Source organism: Cricetulus griseus, assembly GCF_003668045.3.
Source record: "Cricetulus griseus strain 17A/GY chromosome 1 unlocalized genomic scaffold, alternate assembly CriGri-PICRH-1.0 chr1_1, whole genome shotgun sequence".
Lineage (NCBI taxonomy): Eukaryota > Metazoa > Chordata > Mammalia > Rodentia > Cricetidae > Cricetulus > Cricetulus griseus.
This window is the reverse complement of record NW_023276807.1, coordinates 41,072,632-41,090,219: the sequence shown is the minus strand read 5'-3', so window position 1 is coordinate 41,090,219 and position 17,588 is coordinate 41,072,632. Positions and strand designations below refer to the sequence as shown.

The following is a 17,588-nucleotide window of genomic DNA, read 5'->3' as shown; positions in this document are numbered from 1 at the left end:
AGTGTAGCAGTGCATGCCTTTAAAAACATCACTCCAGAGACAGAGACAAGCAGATCTGTGATTTGATGTCTTCAAGGCCAGATTCTAGCATAGTAATTTCTAGGACAGCCTGAGTTACACAGTAAAACTCCATTCTTTTTATTAAAAAAAACTATAAAATTCCCAGTTTTAGTAAAGACTATTTTAAAACCCCTTTGAAGCTGTGATACACCTCAGAGATCAATTGTGACTTCATTAACAGAGGATGCTCTTAACTGCCCAAGTATTTATTTGGAGTGGATAAATAAACCAGTTGTTAATAAGAGGCCTGAAATAAAAAATACTTCAAAAATGAGATTCAATTATGATACAATATCATCATCTATACATATAAATAAACATGAAACTTTCAAGTAAAACTCAGATTTGTGATAGGGCTTTATAAATTGGATCTATCCCTTTACCAATTTAATCTCCAAATAATTTTAATGTGCTGAATTTCGTGACCCAAGTGCTACTTGCAATTTATGATGAAAGGCATTTATCCGTTCTTTCTGAACTGGCCAGTTCAAGATGCAACGAGATTTAAACATTCCTCTTCGCAAACAGAGTGCATGGTTTAGTTTATAATCTGGAATATCTTGAAGAAAAATCAATATAATTGAGTCCAGATTTTGCTCAATAGCTTGCTGAACTGCATGGTGTACCTTGAATCTAAATAAAACATTAAAATGAATAATTAGATAACTAACATATAGTTGTTAAATGTTAAAAGCTTAACAATCTAAAGTTATTTGTGGAATTTATTTGCATTTCACTGAAAAATATTATTTCCCCCTTAATTTGTTTTTAAACAATTTATGAATTGTGAATGTAGTAATTTTGCAAGTTCAGTTGAAAAACAAGTGCAGACATAAACATTCACAAAATCCACCTACCTTCTGCACAGAGGGTCTTTTAATAGATTGTATGTTATAACAAAAATTATTTTTCTGCTTCTTCTGATGCTATTGACGATTGCTTCAAGTCCAAGGACACCTGCTTCAAAGTCCCTTTCTTCTAGGCAAAATTTGAGAGATTGGTCTTGTTCTTCCATGGGGGAGAAGTGTTTCCAAACCCAGTTGGTATCTTTATGAGCATGAATTATGTATGCTGTATATTCAAAATGTTCAGGCTGAGCTTCAATTTCCTTGAAACCAAGAACCCGATGAACTGAAACATTCCAGTAAAAAGATATCCTCCAACCCTCAAAGTGAATGAGCAACGCCATAAGTATAAAAACCAGGAGCACACTGGTATTAATCATGAAAAGGAGTTCAAAGGGGGCACTGTCTTTACAGGATGATGTGTCAAACAGCATCACTGGGAAGCCGTGGTATTGAGGTGGAGTGTTGCAGAGGTAGTGACTCGATAACTCAGGGATGTCAGTGTGGGTCTGGTTAATCCAGCTAACAAACCAGGCAATGCTTTCACATGTACAATCAAATGGATTAAAGCGCATATCTAAACTACTCAGGTTCTGAAAAGCTGGCCCAAAAACATTCTTCTCAACTGATGTGATAAGGTTCTTCTGAAGGTTCAATGACCTTAGAGACAGCTGGTCATCAAAAATAGATGGTAGAAGTATGTTTAAATTATTCAGTCCTAGATTGATGCTCTTTAGTTCAAATAAGTTCTTGAATACCTCCACGGGGATTTCGTCAAAGCCATTAGACTCTAAGTTCAGGATATGGAGGCGAGATAGGCCCTTCAGGAAATTAACAGGACCACCAGGGTTTGCATGCTTCCAGAGCCTTGCTAAGTTGTTGTGCTGAAAATCCAGAATTTCTAGATTCTCAAGACCCTCCAACAAGTCTTCATTTATGTTGGCTATGTTGTTGTTGCTTAAGTCCAGAATAGTCAAGTTACGAAGGGGGTGGAAAGGAGAAGGGGAGAGTTCCACATTTTTAAGTGCCACCCTTCTGAGCATCAGTCTTTGGAGACTGGGAACCAAAGCAAAGGAGTTGCTAGTCAGTTGGAGGTATTTGTTATAAGATAGGTAGATCTCAAATATATTTCTCAGACCTCTCCACTCCTGTCCTGTGAGTTCTTGCTCAATTTCATTAAGGCCAAGATCAAGTATCCTTAGTTGGCCCAAAGAGGAGAAAGCACCACTTGCTATTTTTGAAATGTGATTTTTTGTTAAATTGAGTGTGAGCAGAGGAGAATGAACAAGTGACAAAAATGTCTCATTTGTTAAAGTTTGCAAACTTGTGAAAGTTTTCGAAAGACTTAGGTACTTCAGACTCACCAAGCCTGTGAACATATTGCCTTTTGTACCCGGGATATTATTATCGTCCATGTTGAGATATTCTAAATATTTTAGCCACTGAAAGGAGAAGTCATCAATTTTGGGGTGTGAAGCAAGTGAAATACTTTGTTTAGTAAATGCTCGTTTCAAATTCAGGAACCTCAGGTTGGAAAGTCCATAAAAAGAGCGAGGAGACAAACACTGTATATTATTGTACTCCAGAGACAGGTACCTGAGTTGTGGGAGCCACGAGAAGGAATCGTTGCCAATGTCACGTAGGTTGTTGTAGGAAAGATCAAGCAAGGTGAGCTTTGTTTGCTTCAGTCCGGAGAAAGTGGTGTCTCTGGTTGCAAGAAGCTGGTTGTTAGCCAGAGAGAGATTCTGGATGCTTGTGTTTGAAAGTTCCCAGCACAGCTTCTCTGTGAGGTGAAGGTCTAGTTGGGCGTTGTTCAAAAGGAGAGTAGATAACTTGCCAACTGCATGAAAACACCCTGGAGAAAACTGACAGTTCAAAATAAACAAACAGGATGTAACAGGCTCCATAGGATGCACTAAAATGGTCATTGCTCAGTTCCTCCTCCCCTTTCAACAAATGACTTGGGCAGGGCAGCCCACTCTATCCCTCTAGTGAATGGTTTCTTCTTCACTCTGTGCCTGTAATCACCACACCCACACCTATACCCCAAGGTCTTCTCTGGCTCCCCAGGTAAGGCTGCATCAACCAGCATTTTGCCTAAATCATACCAAATCCAGGTGCATTTAATAAATTATGTGTGAAAACGGGAAAGGGGCAGACCTTGAGTTCATCTTGGAGACCGCTTTCAGTGGCCACAAGTAATGAGACAGTAACTTGTATTTTCTCTTCCAGAACTCTAAAGTGAGCTGCCAGTTTTATCTTTTCAGGTTTTCTTCTTAGTTTGTTTCATGATAGTGTTTTCAGTTTTCTTCCACTGACTCACAATCCATTATCAGAAGCCTCAGCTGTTTTGGGATTCAAAGAGGGACTCCAGAGGGCAATAGCCAGGGCTGGGCACATGCCCTTACTATAAGAGCAGATGGGCTTGGATTTCTCATATGTACCTTGTAACAAGTTTGGGCTAATGGAGCAAAAATAAGTAGGACTATGAAAAGAGGCATTCTTAAATTTTTTTTATGGGAGTTAAAATGAAAAAGAGGTGTGCTTAATTTTTTTAAAGGGAGTTAAAAATGAATGAAAAGTTAAATTATGGTATGTTCTCCTGATAACTTTGTTTGCAGCCTTGAAAGTTAACGTGTTCTTTTTAAATTATTAATTGTGTGGGAGATGTTCAATAATATGATATTAATTTTGCCCCCAATAGTCAGTATTGCATGGCTGTAGAGAGCTTGCCCTTTTTTGTCTTAATTTACTCTTGTAAAAATGGTAAGTTTATTAAGAAGAACATGCATATAAATATAAAATATGCAAAAACAATTTTCACAGTGTTGGTACTGAGTTAAGTGTTCTGAGATTGAGTTGTTGGCTGTCTTCTAATTATTTGGAGAATTGTAAATACATATACACAAATACTAGCAATGTTTGTTTCTGATGGCAGACTTTTAAGTGATTTTTATTAACACTCCTTTTTATGTTTTTCATAATTTATAGGAATACATGTTCTAATCAGAGAAAATATATTTTAAAACTAAAGTGTGTAGCATACACAAATTATTTCATTATTCTTTCAGGATAATTTTTTCACAGTCTCTTACATCTGAAAAATATCGTTATAAAACTGTATTTGTTAAGGTCTTCCCATATTCTCACAGCTTGTAAATAGAAGAGTCCCAGGCAGTTAATGACTGGTGAGAGAAGGAGAGTCAGTCTTTCTCGGGGATAAGTCCTTAAGTGGTTATCTAATACCACGAGGTCAGTTCTAAACACATACATATGAGTACTACTCAATGAACTCAAAAGTACCAAATGCATGTAATATATATATATACATATACAGCTGTGTATAAAAAGAGAAAGTGTTCAACATCCTTAGTCATCAGGGAAATGCAAATCAAAACAACTTTGAGATACCATCTTACTCCTGTCAGAATGGCTAAAATCAAAAATACCAATGACAGTTTATGCTGGAGAGGATGCGGAGAAAGAGGAATACTCCTCCACTGCTGGTGGGAGTGCCAACTTGTACAGCCACTGTGGAAATCAGTATGGCGACTCCTCAAGAAAATGGGAATGAGTCTACCACAAGATCCAGCAATTCCACTCCTAGGCATATACCCAAAAGAAGCACATTCATATAACAAGGACATATGTTCAACATGTTCATAGCAGCATTATTTGTAATAGCCAGAAACTGGAAGCAGCCTAGATGCCCCTCAACCAAAGAATGGATAGAGAAATTGTGGTACATTTACACAATGGAGTACTACTCAGCAGAAAAAAAAAACAATGGAATCTTGAAATTTGCAGGAAAATGGATGGAACTCGAAGAAACCATTCTGAGCAAGGTAACCCAATCACAAAAAGACAAACATGATATGTACTCACTCATATGTGGACCTGATTTATGATACATAGTAGTGACCATGCTTTATCAGAGCTGTTTTTAATGATGTTGCTCAGAATGATTTCCTCCCAGATGATGACTGAGAAGCTAATTTAAAAAAAAATGGTGCCAAGTACCACAAGAGTAACAGAACTGCGCTGTTTTCTGAGATTCTGTTTTTTTACGTTGTTGTTGTTGTTGTTGTTGTTGTTTGTTTGTTTGTTTGTTTTGTTTTTGGTTTTTTTTGTTTTTTGTTTCTTTTTAAATGGAGTGTGCTGGATGTCTCTACAATTTTGTTCAAATGACTGCAGAACCTGGAAAAGCTGTTGCTGCTATTGATGCATAACATATTGCCATTATTGCTCTTTTATATAAATATATATATGCTAATTGAAACTCAAATATGTGATGAATCCAAGGTGTTTCAGTGAGCGCTCCTGTGCATGCAAATTTGATTTCATCTTTAGTAAATAGTAAAGTTATATGCTTGCCAAAAAAGAAAAAAAATAAGTGACACACTGGAAGACAAATGTCACACAATTTCAATTTTATGTGTAACCTAGAAATGATGAACTTATGGGAACAGAGAGCAGAATTGTGGCTATTAGGCTTCAATGTGGGTCTTTTAACAATGGGGAAACGATTGGTTTAAGGATATAAAACTGCAGTTGGACAAGAGGCATGGACTCTGTGAAGTCTTGAGGTCTACTGAGAGCATGATAAATATGGTTGATAACAATATGCTATATTTTAAAAGTTGTGAGATAGTATACTTAAAGTGTTCTCAAAACAAAATGATGAATATATGTGATAGAACATGTTAATTGGTTTAATTTAGCCATGCCATTGAGAACATACTGTATTGTGTTCATAATTGTGCATGACTTTATTTATGAACTAAATAAATGAATGGAAAAAAAAAGAGTTCAGATGGAGATCATGGGCCAAAGCAAAACAAGATAACTGAGAAATATTCTATTACAGGGAATTTTTATACTAAAAGCTACCATCTAACAGACACTATGCTACTAAATTTTCTTGCCTCGTAAGTCCCTTGAGGTAGTGCTATTAGAGTGCAGATTTGGAAGACTGAGGCACAGATCACTGGAATGAATTACCTGATTGTACAATTGTTAAAAGACTAAGCCTGAGTAGGAGTGACTTACTAACCCAAGGTGGTGGCCTGAGCTCTTAACCATCATAGTGTTTTCATTCCTATAGAGATCTCAGGAGAAGGAGTTTAATTTTCATGATATAACTGGGAAACTAAAGTCAGAGTCTTCAAAAATCAAAGAACAGCTTTGCAATGGCACAGGGTTGAGAATTGGGCAATTTCTCAACTCTTTTTGGATGAAGGTGGCAGTGGTCCCCAAGAAGTGTTGAAGAATGTCTTAAAGACCTGGCAGAGTGTATCATTTTGTTTCACTAGAAATCCTAAATTCCCATCTATGCAACACAGTGGGCGATTATACATGCATAAAAATAGAACAGGAAGTATTTTTCCTTCACTTCTTACCTCTTTAAGTGGATTGGATGACAAGTCCAATTTCTGTAAAGAAGAATTGCCAAGAAAATTGAGTTCTTCACTTCTTAGTGCAAGGATTTTATTTTTTGATAAGAAGAGCTCCCGGAGATTTTCCAGTTGGACCTCAGTTCCCAATTTTGTAGATGATAAGCCATTATGGGAAAGATCTAATTTAATTAAATTCTGAGAATGAAAAGTAGACATGCATATTAGAGACACCAGAAGCAACTCCCTCCAAGTGTGTGAATCAAAGTATCTCAAAGGAAAAATTTGATCAATTTCTCTCTTCTGAAGGAATGATAACCTTTGTTGCAACTAAAAGCACTACCATCACTGTTACAACTTTTACCCACTCCTCTTCAATGTTTGTACTAGTCTGCTGTGAAAATGTCTCACCTATACATGGCTGCACAAACAAGACCAGAGAAATGGCAATATCAACAGATATGTTACATGGAAGGGGGTCAATTTCCAGGGGACCCATCCCTGGACAAAGAACTGCAGACTGTTAGTGACTGTTGGGAGAAGAAAGTTTAGCCTCTCCCAGGGATGAACCCCCTAACTGGGTTGTCCAATGCAGAATGATCAGCCCTGAAGCCATATACACACAAACAACACAAACAGATTCTGTGGATTATATTTCTATATATTTGTCCATGTGTGCGCATGGGTGCACGCGCGCGCGCGCGCGCGCACACACACACACACACACACACACACACACACCAATAAAAATTAAAGAAACAAAGGCTATCCATGAGAGTGGTAGGGGACATGACAGGAATTTGAGGGAAGACAGTTGGGATGGTTTGGAGGGCAGAAAGGGGATGTGTGATGTAATTGTATTTCAGTTAAAAAATTTAAACAAACAGCAAAAACAGAAACCCATCCTTGTTGCAAGAATTTAGTCTCTTCATGAATAACCTTATTTCTTTCACCAAGTTAAAGGATTTAAGCTTGTAATTTATTATATAAGGACAATTCGTGATTTATTTGCTTGTTCATAATAAGCATTCATTTAATAAACATAATATAATGCATGGACCTTGAAAACTAGTTTCAGGAAAAAGATAAAAAACACTCCTTTGAGAAAACAACACAGTCCCTGCAACTGAGGCTCAGGAAACATCTTGGAAGAGGGCACAGAAAAATTATAAAAGACAGAGTACCAGGCCATCCTCCTGTAAGCTTCAAATTCAGGCAAAAAGTAGGAAAACCAGTGATGTCTGTTAGGGGGAAGCCAAATGAAAGTTCTATTAAAGAGTTAAGATTTTCATGTATACATTAAAAAGGAAAAATGTGTTTCTCTGGTAATTCCTTTGGTCAGATTGTGAGATCTTTATACTGAAAGGAATTCCCCGCATACTAATTTAAGAAGGCTCACAGATGGGCCAACATTACTTTATCAATGCTCTTCAATGCGCTTAAATTAGTACATTATGTCCTCAGCATCCAAGAAGGAATAAGGCTCGACATTTTATTCGAGGTCACAAAGTGAGGAAGATAAACTGATTTCCAATGGCTTTGGTTTAAATAAAGCTCTTCAGAGTTGCTGAGGTTACTAGTTAATAGCACATACTTTTCATAGATTTAAAACTTAAGCATAACTTTACAAAGGGAAGAGTGGAACCCATTGAAAAGGCAATGTTTTGAGATTTCTTAAACTCCAAAGAGTAGGCAATATGTATCCAAACAGTCTGCTTTACCATTGTATCAACTTGTTACTTTTATTTAAGTCAGAATTTGGACTGGTTGTGTTTCTTAATGCCTTCACATCCTAAATTCAGCGATACCATGAGTTTATTTTCTGTGATCCCTATGGGATAGTTAGATGCATTTCTGCTCAGGAGGTGTCTCTTCTAAGTCCTATTTCAAATGAGACAACACAAGAGAGGAATATTTCTCAATGTTCAGATTGACTTAAGACTGTAATTTGGGGCAGATTTACACCACAGTGCCCACGTGCACAGGTACATCCCAGCAGCCAGGAAGAGGGTTGATCAGTGTTTGTACTCTTACCTTCATAGCTATACAGACTTGGATGGTTCAGTGACTTAAAAATTTAACTTCACATAACTATAGATAGTACTTGCATTTCTGAGAACAAAATGAGCATACCCCTCTTACCTTCTGGCTTCTGAAAGGGTTGCTTTTAATTTTGTGTATTGAGTTAGACATTAGATAGAGTTCTATCAGGTCCATGCAGAAGACGAATGTTTTATCTGAAATCTGAGATAGCTCATTGTGTTGTAGGTTCAAGATTTTCAATGATGGGAGTGTTTGGCACAGTTCTGGCTCCAGTTTTGAAATGGAGTTAAACCCTGCATCCAAGATAGTAAGTTGGCTGTATCTTGTAAAATTTGTAGGTGGTAAGCTTCTGAGTTGGTTGTGGCTAAGATTCAGTGCTGTTATGTTAGCAGGAAGGTCGTCAGGTATGTGTGTCAGCTTCAAATGGCTGCAGTCAGCTACCTCATGTCTCACAGTGCATTGGTTTGTGGAAGATACACAAAGAATCCATAGGGACAAAAGTCCCCCAAAGCAGTATATCAGATAGGATGGATACCCTTTCATGATTCTGCCCTATAGAAGAAATATAAAAAGCATTGGTTATTACCATGCTTCTATATCCTTTGGTGTATTCTTTTAAAGTATTATCACTCAAACCTATAAAAGATCTCTTAATAACCTTTGCAACATGCAAGTGCATACCATAGAGTAATGCACCAAGCAGAAATAATTCAAATAATACCAGTAAGTGAAATAAACTGAAATACTTCTTTCTCATCCCCTCCACCACCATAAAGATAAGGAACTCAATCATGCCACTTCATATTGTTATATTACTATTTTTTAAAACTATCTCCAAGTCAGTCCACACCAGACTAAAATCTTCTCTTGAAATTATTTTTACCAACACAGAATAATCACACACCCTTTGGTAATATGGTAACCGTTTTATTTTAGTATGTATATGATGCATAGTGAGCAAACCAGCATGACAATCATGTTTAACACTTCAAATATTTATCAATTCCTTAGGTTGTGAATGTTTGAAATCCTTTTTTCTAGTTACTTTGAAATATACAATTAATCACCTTTAACTATAGTAATCCAATCCACTGCTGTATTTGTTAGCCACCTTCTCTTTCCTCTGTCTTCTTGTGCGCTTTTTAACCTTCAGTACCCACAGCTTTATAATTCTACAAGTTCATCTTTCACAGGAACAAAACCCTTGATTTTTGCCTTCCTTTGTCTGATGTATTTCACTGGTGATAATATCCTCATGTTCATCTATGTGGTTACTGATCTGAATCAGTTTTGTCCCACTGGAAATGTTAGGAGTATAACTATACCATTCTCTCATGTCCTTTACTAGTTTTCTGTAGTTACATTTATTTTCATCTAATGCATTGTTGCATTCATAACTTAAAAGACTGCACCTATAACTATATTCTGCATCTACTGACTACACTGCATTTCTTGATGCCTTCCTTTGTGGCACTGGAGACACATGCTCCTCTGTCTTTACCACATCTATCCATCCTTACATTCCTGTAACTGTTAGTATAGCACCAGGTGATATTGCTAAGATAGGAAATGTTAGGCTTTTGGATCTGTAACTACCAGTAAGCAGGAAACATTTTATCTCGATTAATTAGAAAAGCCTAACACTAAGAAATCTCATTCATAATTTTATGTTGGTACCAGTCAATAGTCACTGAAAAATCAGAGAAAACTTAGAGGAACATAGTGAGGAGAGTAGACCCTGGAATAACACGACTTATGTTCTCATAAAGGTGCTTCTGTCTTGTAGCTTTGGACAAATTAATTCATTTCTCAGATCTAGATGTGAAATTCTCCAAAGGTACCTGCAAGGATCAGAGTGATAAGCTGAACTGATCCTCTGGCTCTCAGGATAAAGCAATGCAATATTAAATAACACTGGGAGTTAAGAGCACATGATTCTGTAAGATTTTTGGTATGTTTTTCAAATGCAAACATTTTTGAAAGTTCTTCTTTATATTTTGTTCCTATAAGCTTTCTTTTCAAATTCAAACAATTTTGAAAGTTTTTATTCATAATTTAAGAGCACATGACTTTAACTATGCTATATCTTGTAATTTTTTCTTTTTAAAAATTTTAAATTAGAAACAATCTTGTTTTACATGACAATCCCAGTTCCCTCTCCCTCCCCTCCTCCCCTGCCCCCCACTAACCCCCTATCCCATCTCCTTTCTGCTCCCCAGGGAGGGTGAGGCCTTCAATGGGTGATCTTCAAAGTCTGTCATATCATTTGGAGCAGGGCCTAGGTCCTCCCCATGTATCTAGGCTGAGAGAGTATCCCTCTATGTGGAATGGGCTCCCAAAGTTCATTCGTGTTCTCGGGATAAATACTGATCCACTACCAGAAGCCCCATAGATTGTCTTGTAATTTTTTACTTTATAATGAAAATCCCAAATTTGTCATGAGATACTGGCAGCTAAGCACTAGAAAGGTAATATTGCAGTAGAAACACTAAAGTGGGTAGAGCATTTGAAGTATAAGGGATTCCATGAATCTCAGGGAGAGTCACAAGCCACTCATTAATTCACAGCGGTGAGCATGAATCACAGGTGCTTCCCCTCACAGTTGGAGGCAACCTGCATTGTTCTCAAACAGTGACAAAAGATCATCTGTAGAGTCTAGTCCCTTCAAACTACTTTTTATTTTACTTTACTTTAAAAATCAAAAAGAAAGTTCTGGGTTCTGAGATGCCCATGGGAATTTGTACAGTAGTATTTGGCTTGGTAATGAAATGAGTTGAATCATTTGCTTGTACATTATTGACAAAATCCAAACACAAACACTGCCATTTCCTACACAAAAGGTTACCTGCCTTTATATTACTTATTAATAAAATATTACATTATATCATTCCTTCATTATCACAGTTTACTTTCTACAGTTTCAATTACTTGGGACAGTCATGATGTAAAATATTACTACAGTGCAATGAGATATTGGGGCCAATTTTAGGGAGAGGGAGGGAGGGAGAGAGACAGAATAGTTATATTTCTTTTACCAGATTACAATGTCAAAATGGGTATACTGTTAAACTTCACCATAGGCATGCATATACAGATAAATTGGCATACGTAGGCTTGGAGACTCCTGATGTTATCAGGCCCTCACTGTGGTCCTCAAACACACCCCTGTGGCTAACAGAGATAGTGTGTGCATCATTTTGTGATCCTTCATTTTTCTTTTCTCCGTATGACACTTATAAGATGAATCCACATCTCATCATGTGTTAGCATTTGTCATTTTTATTTCTGTAAAATGCTCCAGTGTATGGATATTCTAAGGTCAACACATTCTGAAACTTTTGAATAAAAAATCTTAAATAGGGCCAGCTATGGTTATCTTACATGTTTTAATCCCAGCAGCACTTGGGATGCAGAGGCAGGTGGATCTCTGTGAGTTTGAGGCCAGTCTAGGCAACAAGGTAATTTCCAGGCCAGTGAAGGCTACACAGTCTCAAAACAAAACAAGAGAAAGAGAAGCAAAAAAGTATTCTTAAATAGTCTAGACAATCCAAAGAACTTTATAACGAATATGCTTGTGTTGAGACAGATCTAATAATCTATCCAAACACCTCTATCATCAGCTCACAAACACATACCATGAATGTCAATCTTCTCTCTCTCATCAATAGTTTCAGCATTTTTATACAGAATTTGTTATCCACTGTAAATTTTCTCATAATACAATGGAAACATTTGAAATACACATTCTCTGAATTTTGGCAAATGCATGGATCTGTGCTACTCACATCCAGAGAATTCCTCTGTCCCCTTTCCAGTTAACTTCCACCATCACTCCTAGAAGCAACCACTGCTCTCCCTACAGATTGTCCACCTAACCACAGAGGATGGGACTTCATTCATTTTCATACATATGGCTGTCTTTATTTGGTGCATTAGTTTTGAAATTTACCTGCAGTATGTGTTTCAATACAATGACTACCTATTCCCTCAAAGGACATAATCCATGCCCCCCAGTGATCACATATTTACTATTTTCTTTATACATAGATACCTATCATAAAGCTTGCATTACATATCAGTTGGCAAAGTAAGAGACAGACAACCAACAAACTTTCCTCCCAATACCATAAAGTTTTCTTTCTCCTACTTACCAGATTTTGGATACAATCCTTGTAAGGTATTCTAGTCCTAGTTTGGGTAATATCTACCCCTCTGGAAAGGCTGTGAATAAAAATTAGAATTACTGAGGACTAATGCATTTACCAAATGTATTCCTGAGTAACTGAAAGACATTCCCAATCTAAAACACACTTCACTGGAAGGGGAAAAGATCCACTAACTGCTAACAGATCAGGATGTGTGAAATAGAATGTTAGGAAATTTAGAATAGTGACCACATACACACACACACACACACACACACACACACACACAGAGAGAGAGAGAGAGAGAGAGAGAGAGAGAGAGAGAGAGAGAGAGGGAGAGAGAGAAGGGAAGGCACAAATCCTAAACATTTTGTACAGAGATCATATCATTAATTATCCCCAAAGGAAAAGAGATCCATTTTATGAGTAGATTTTCATTAGTAACATGAGTTAATAGGTAACAGTAAAGGAAAGATTTCAAACATTTGGGGAAAAAAAAACTTGTTAAATTCCAAACTCCACAGTCACCTGAATAACTAAGAAAAAAGGGGCAGCAGTTTTGGAGGCATAGAGAACTGTATTTCTTCATTCAAGGGGAGACTGCATTGTATTATGACTGAGGCAGGGATTGTGGGGATTGCATACCTAGAGTTAGCCACCATTTATAATTTGGTTTATAAACATTGCAATATCTTTTTCTAAGTTAATACATGAGCGCCTACATGCAGATATATATCAAAACATAATCACTATATAAAGTCCAGGACACAACTTATGACAACTTGATAAGTGGAAGGTTGACTATTTTCCCCCAACTAGTCCATAAATTTTCAGCCTAGTTCCCAACCTTGGTATACAATTTCCTAAACAGCTCACCTCCCTCTCCAATCATCCTCTTTTATTCTGGAACAGGAAGCCAACCCCCAGTTCCTTGAAACATCCAAGAATTCTTTCTCAAGAATATTATCATAAAATGTCAGCTCCCTTCTAGCCAACTAAACAGAAGAAAGGAGTTTTTCACTTGGGATTTTGTTTCTTTAAGGCAAAGGTGCATTTTTAAAAATCATTTAAATTAATTTCTAATATAATCTTTCTACCTATTCTTTGAGAATTTCATACTGTATACTACACATATACATGTATTTCGATTTCAATAGTGTTTACTCCTTACTCCCCCACCCCCACCCCAGAGCCACCTTTACCCCCTTATTAAAGCCTATTTACAAAATTGCTTTGGAAGTTTCTTAATGCTCCTGCCTTTCCAAGAACAGAAGTCTACAGAGGAAGGATTTGTTGTTGTTTTAATTGCTACATAAAACTGATGTTTTACCACAGAAATCAGTTTTGATTTTGCATTTGGAACTATCGTAATTTGTTCCTAATACCTGTATCACCTTCAGCCTTCTTTTGTTGTGTTATTCTGACACAGTTTCACTCCCCAGATGGGACACAGGTGGATAACGTTAAAAGCCAAGAACGTTCTGATTTTATTCAGCCAGAGTTCGTGCATACCTTAGCTATCATTCAGACTTATTTTTTTTCTAAATCAGACATTTCCTTCAAACCTGAAAGTGAAACTCAAGTTAAAAAAAATAAAAAGAAAAACAAGGAGAAGCGTTAGCATAATTAGTGAAACACAGGAAATTGTCAGCGAATAGTTAAATTGTTACCTTTTTGGTTTCTTTTTAATGACCTCCTGGAATTCATTGCAATGGTCCTGAATCGAACTTCAGGGAGAAAGTTAAAGGGAGGAACCCGCTGCTGCCTGTGGGTGGAACTATGGAGTTAATGAGTTCAGGACTTCAGAGCCAAGCCCTCTGCAGTGAGTGGGCAGGGGATCCTTGCAAACCTGTCTGATTTCAATAGGGTGTGATCAAAGGCTGGGGATTGGGGGGGCGGTGAGAGTGGAGGTGGGGATTGGGAGTGGTGTGAGGCCGGACTGGTGCTGAGGTAACCAAAGTGGGAGGCGGGGTGTGGGGAGCCTAAAAAAAGCGAAAATCATTCTGGGCTCATTTACTTTGCTTTATTTTCTTTTCAACCTTGAACTTAATTAAGTTGAACTTAATCTCCTGGTCAAAATGGGCATCCAGTTTTCCAGCAGGAAGAGTTAAAGACATACAGTACACAGGAGCAGGTCTTGTCTCAAAAGCAACAAGGAAACTCCCGGAAACAATGAGGAAGAAAACAAAAGGGGGTTAGGAAGGAAGGCGATCTGGAGGGAGGTCAGGAGGGAAGGAGGGGCAGAGGGAAAGAAGGAGGGATGAGGGAGGAGGGAAGTAGGGCAGAGTTCCTTCAGCACTGGCTGCCACAAAGAGCCCTTCTTGCTCAAGAAGACCCAGCTTTCCACAGTATCCACAAGTTAGGAATCAGTAGATGGGTCAAGCAGGTTTGCTCATAGGGAAGCTCAGATTAACCCTTTCCTTCTTAATCAGCTTTGAGGACTCCAGTTGGTTAAGGAAATGACTGCAAGAGAATGAGCTCAATTTCCTTTCTATTACAGATGCAGCCAGATTGATGTATAGGAAAAGTGAAACAGAGAACACTTAACCTGATTCCATTTTTTGAAACCTAAGGGGGCGGGGGTGCCTAAGGACTCACCACAAGTTACTACAGTGGTTCCTTGTGTCAGTGAAAGTGAGTAAGGTGAATGGAGACAGAACTGAAAGCAAGAAGTAAGTTTGTGGTGCAAATTGCTGTTTACCTGGGCCCAGTTAGTTACTACCTGTGGTCACTGGGTACATGATTACATGCTTGTGACTTTCAGTTGTAACAACTTTAGTTCAACACCATAGACAGCTGTCCTTAGTAAATAGTCGCCCCCTACATTTATCCATCTGGATGCCAACAAAACATTATTAATAGTATTGACAAGATTTCTTCCCTGTGCGGTCTTTGAAAACGGGACAAGCTGCATTTCTGTATTATACTTCTTTAGTCACCATTCCACTCTAGAGCATTACTGCTGCTAGCCTGAAGGACTAGTCTCCTTGTCAGGATTTGGCCATTGCATGGTGCTCTCCTACTCTGACTCTTGGCTTCACTATCTGACTAGCTTCCACCAAGTAGATATCAGCATGAAGCGAAGTTTGATTCTGAATCAATTATTGAGGCCTGATAAGTGTTTGAGTATTTGCAATCCAGCTTCTTGGAACACCAGCCTCCTTAGGCTTCTTTGGGATTGAGTTGCTGTGCAATAAGAAGCCCAGATTAGCTGTGCAGTGGATGTGTGGAAGGGAATGAACACTCTCCCTGAGCAGCTGGGAGGAGGCTAATATTAACTCTCTAGATGCATGGGAGACAGTCCTCCAGTCCCCATCAACTTACTGCAGCTAGTGTCACTAGGAGGAATGATCTTATTTAATAAGTCCTGCCAGCATTGCAAAAGAGCTGTAAAACATATTGCCACTGTCTTATGATTTAGAAATGGAGAGATATGCTATGCATCATTAGATAAGTAAAATACACTTCCTCCATAATGTCTTCTGCTTTATAATTAGAGATGTTATGTTAGCTATAATGTTGGTTGACTAATAAATGGCTTTAAATAAATATTTTTTTCCTTTTCAAGTGTATATGTTTTAGAATGTGTATGTATGTGTATATTGGGGGATGCATATGCACATGTGTACATAGAGGCCTGAAGTTCATTTGGGATATTTTCCTTGATTTTTCTATACTTTATTCATTGAGGCAGGGCTCTCAACTGAACCCAGAATTCATTACTACTGCTAGCCTAGCTGGCCAGTCTGCTCTAGATATCCTATCTCCAACTTTTGGGCTTTAGAGGTGTAAGACAAGCCCCTTCATCCCCCTAGCATTTACCTGGGTTCTGGGAATCCCAAATGTGGTCCTTAAGCATACTTGTGTGGCAAGCATTTTAACCGCAGGGCTACCTCCCCAGTGACTCAAAATCAAAGGTACTAAGTATTAACTGGAATTTATATTGTGAATATAGGCCACAGAACTCAGGTTGGATAGAAAGGATGAATAAAACTCATGAGGAGACTAACCAAATATGTCCTGAAAACTGGTCAACATTCTCAGAGATAACCACCAGGCAGCAATGTGTAATCACTCTCCTCTCAAGTCCTTGTGGGCTTTGCAGGAGGCTTGTCAAGCCATTGACAAAACTGTGAAGGAATCATATTATCTCCCATCTCTTAACCTGCCTACCAATTCTAGCCAGGACATTTGATTTAGTAAAGAGAATCGCTGCCCAGTCTCTGGAACCTTCCTGGAAGGGATTCTACTCAGTTATCCTCTCCATGCCAGCTGATGTGAAAGTGGCTGGTATCATCCTTTGGATCCATCTCTCCCTGCCCTCCCCCCCAAAAAAAGGCCACTGAGGGCAATGACATACGGACTGTCACTCAGACTTCAGACCCGTTAAAAATAAGACTGACCCAAGATCATTAACCCGGAACACTATATACATTCTAGTCAAGATATCAATCCTTTAGATAATTAGGGTAAAAAAAAAGTTATTCTGGACTTATGGTTATTAGAAGACTCCATATCTAGACTAGAAAAATAAGTAGACTACAGCAGAAATAGTTCTGCAAAACCGAAAGTGATGAAACAAGGAAAGTTATGTATGGCTTTAGGAGGAACCTGTTTTTTCCATGCCAACTAATGAGGGCTAATTAGGAAAAACCATGGTCAGAGAAAACCTTGAAGAAAGGGAAGAAATGAGACATAGGTCAGATAATTTGTATCAGTCTGTTTGCCTGGTTTATCTGGCCCCTTAACTGTCAGTGTTAGCTGGGCCATTGGTTCTTATTCTGATCAAGCTAATGGTGGGACCCTGTATCTTTAACTGCATGGCCAACTACATCTAACAGAGATAAACTCAGTTAAGCTGCTGGTCTTTAGGGCCAACTATATCCCCTTAGAACAGGATGATTTGACTCATGCCCACAAAACCAGGTGGAAAAAATGACAACACAGGATAGTAGTCATTCCTCCATCTTATATTCTTACTAAATCCATTTTAGATTTTACTAGAATTTGATATTCTTGATGGAGAATCCCATGGAAAGTTACCCAACTCTATTCTAGAAACTAAGATCATGATGACCCAGTTAACTTATCTTGGCTTCTGT

At 38.0% G+C, this 17,588-nt stretch overlaps 1 protein-coding gene across 2 annotated transcripts; it reads right to left on the bottom strand.

The window, feature by feature from the left end:
• Positions 1–399: 399 nt before the first annotated feature.
• On the bottom strand, positions 400–14,687 carry Tlr3 (toll like receptor 3). 2 transcript variants are annotated; one of them, XM_027391154.2, is made up of 6 exons: positions 14,157–14,686; positions 12,493–12,562; positions 8,441–8,893; positions 6,305–6,496; positions 918–2,770; positions 400–693 (listed from the first exon to the last, which is right to left on the bottom strand). In XM_027391154.2, exons 3-6 carry the CDS (start codon positions 8,882–8,884, stop codon positions 465–467), a joined length of 2,718 nt encoding a protein of 905 aa, XP_027246955.1. In that variant the 5' UTR covers positions 8,885–8,893; positions 12,493–12,562; positions 14,157–14,686; the 3' UTR covers positions 400–464. The 2 variants fall into 2 exon arrangements, with proteins under 2 accessions (XP_027246955.1, XP_027246957.1); XM_027391156.2 differs by lacking the exon at positions 12,493–12,562 and having other exon boundaries at positions 14,157–14,687.
• Positions 14,688–17,588: the final 2,901 nt, after the last annotated feature.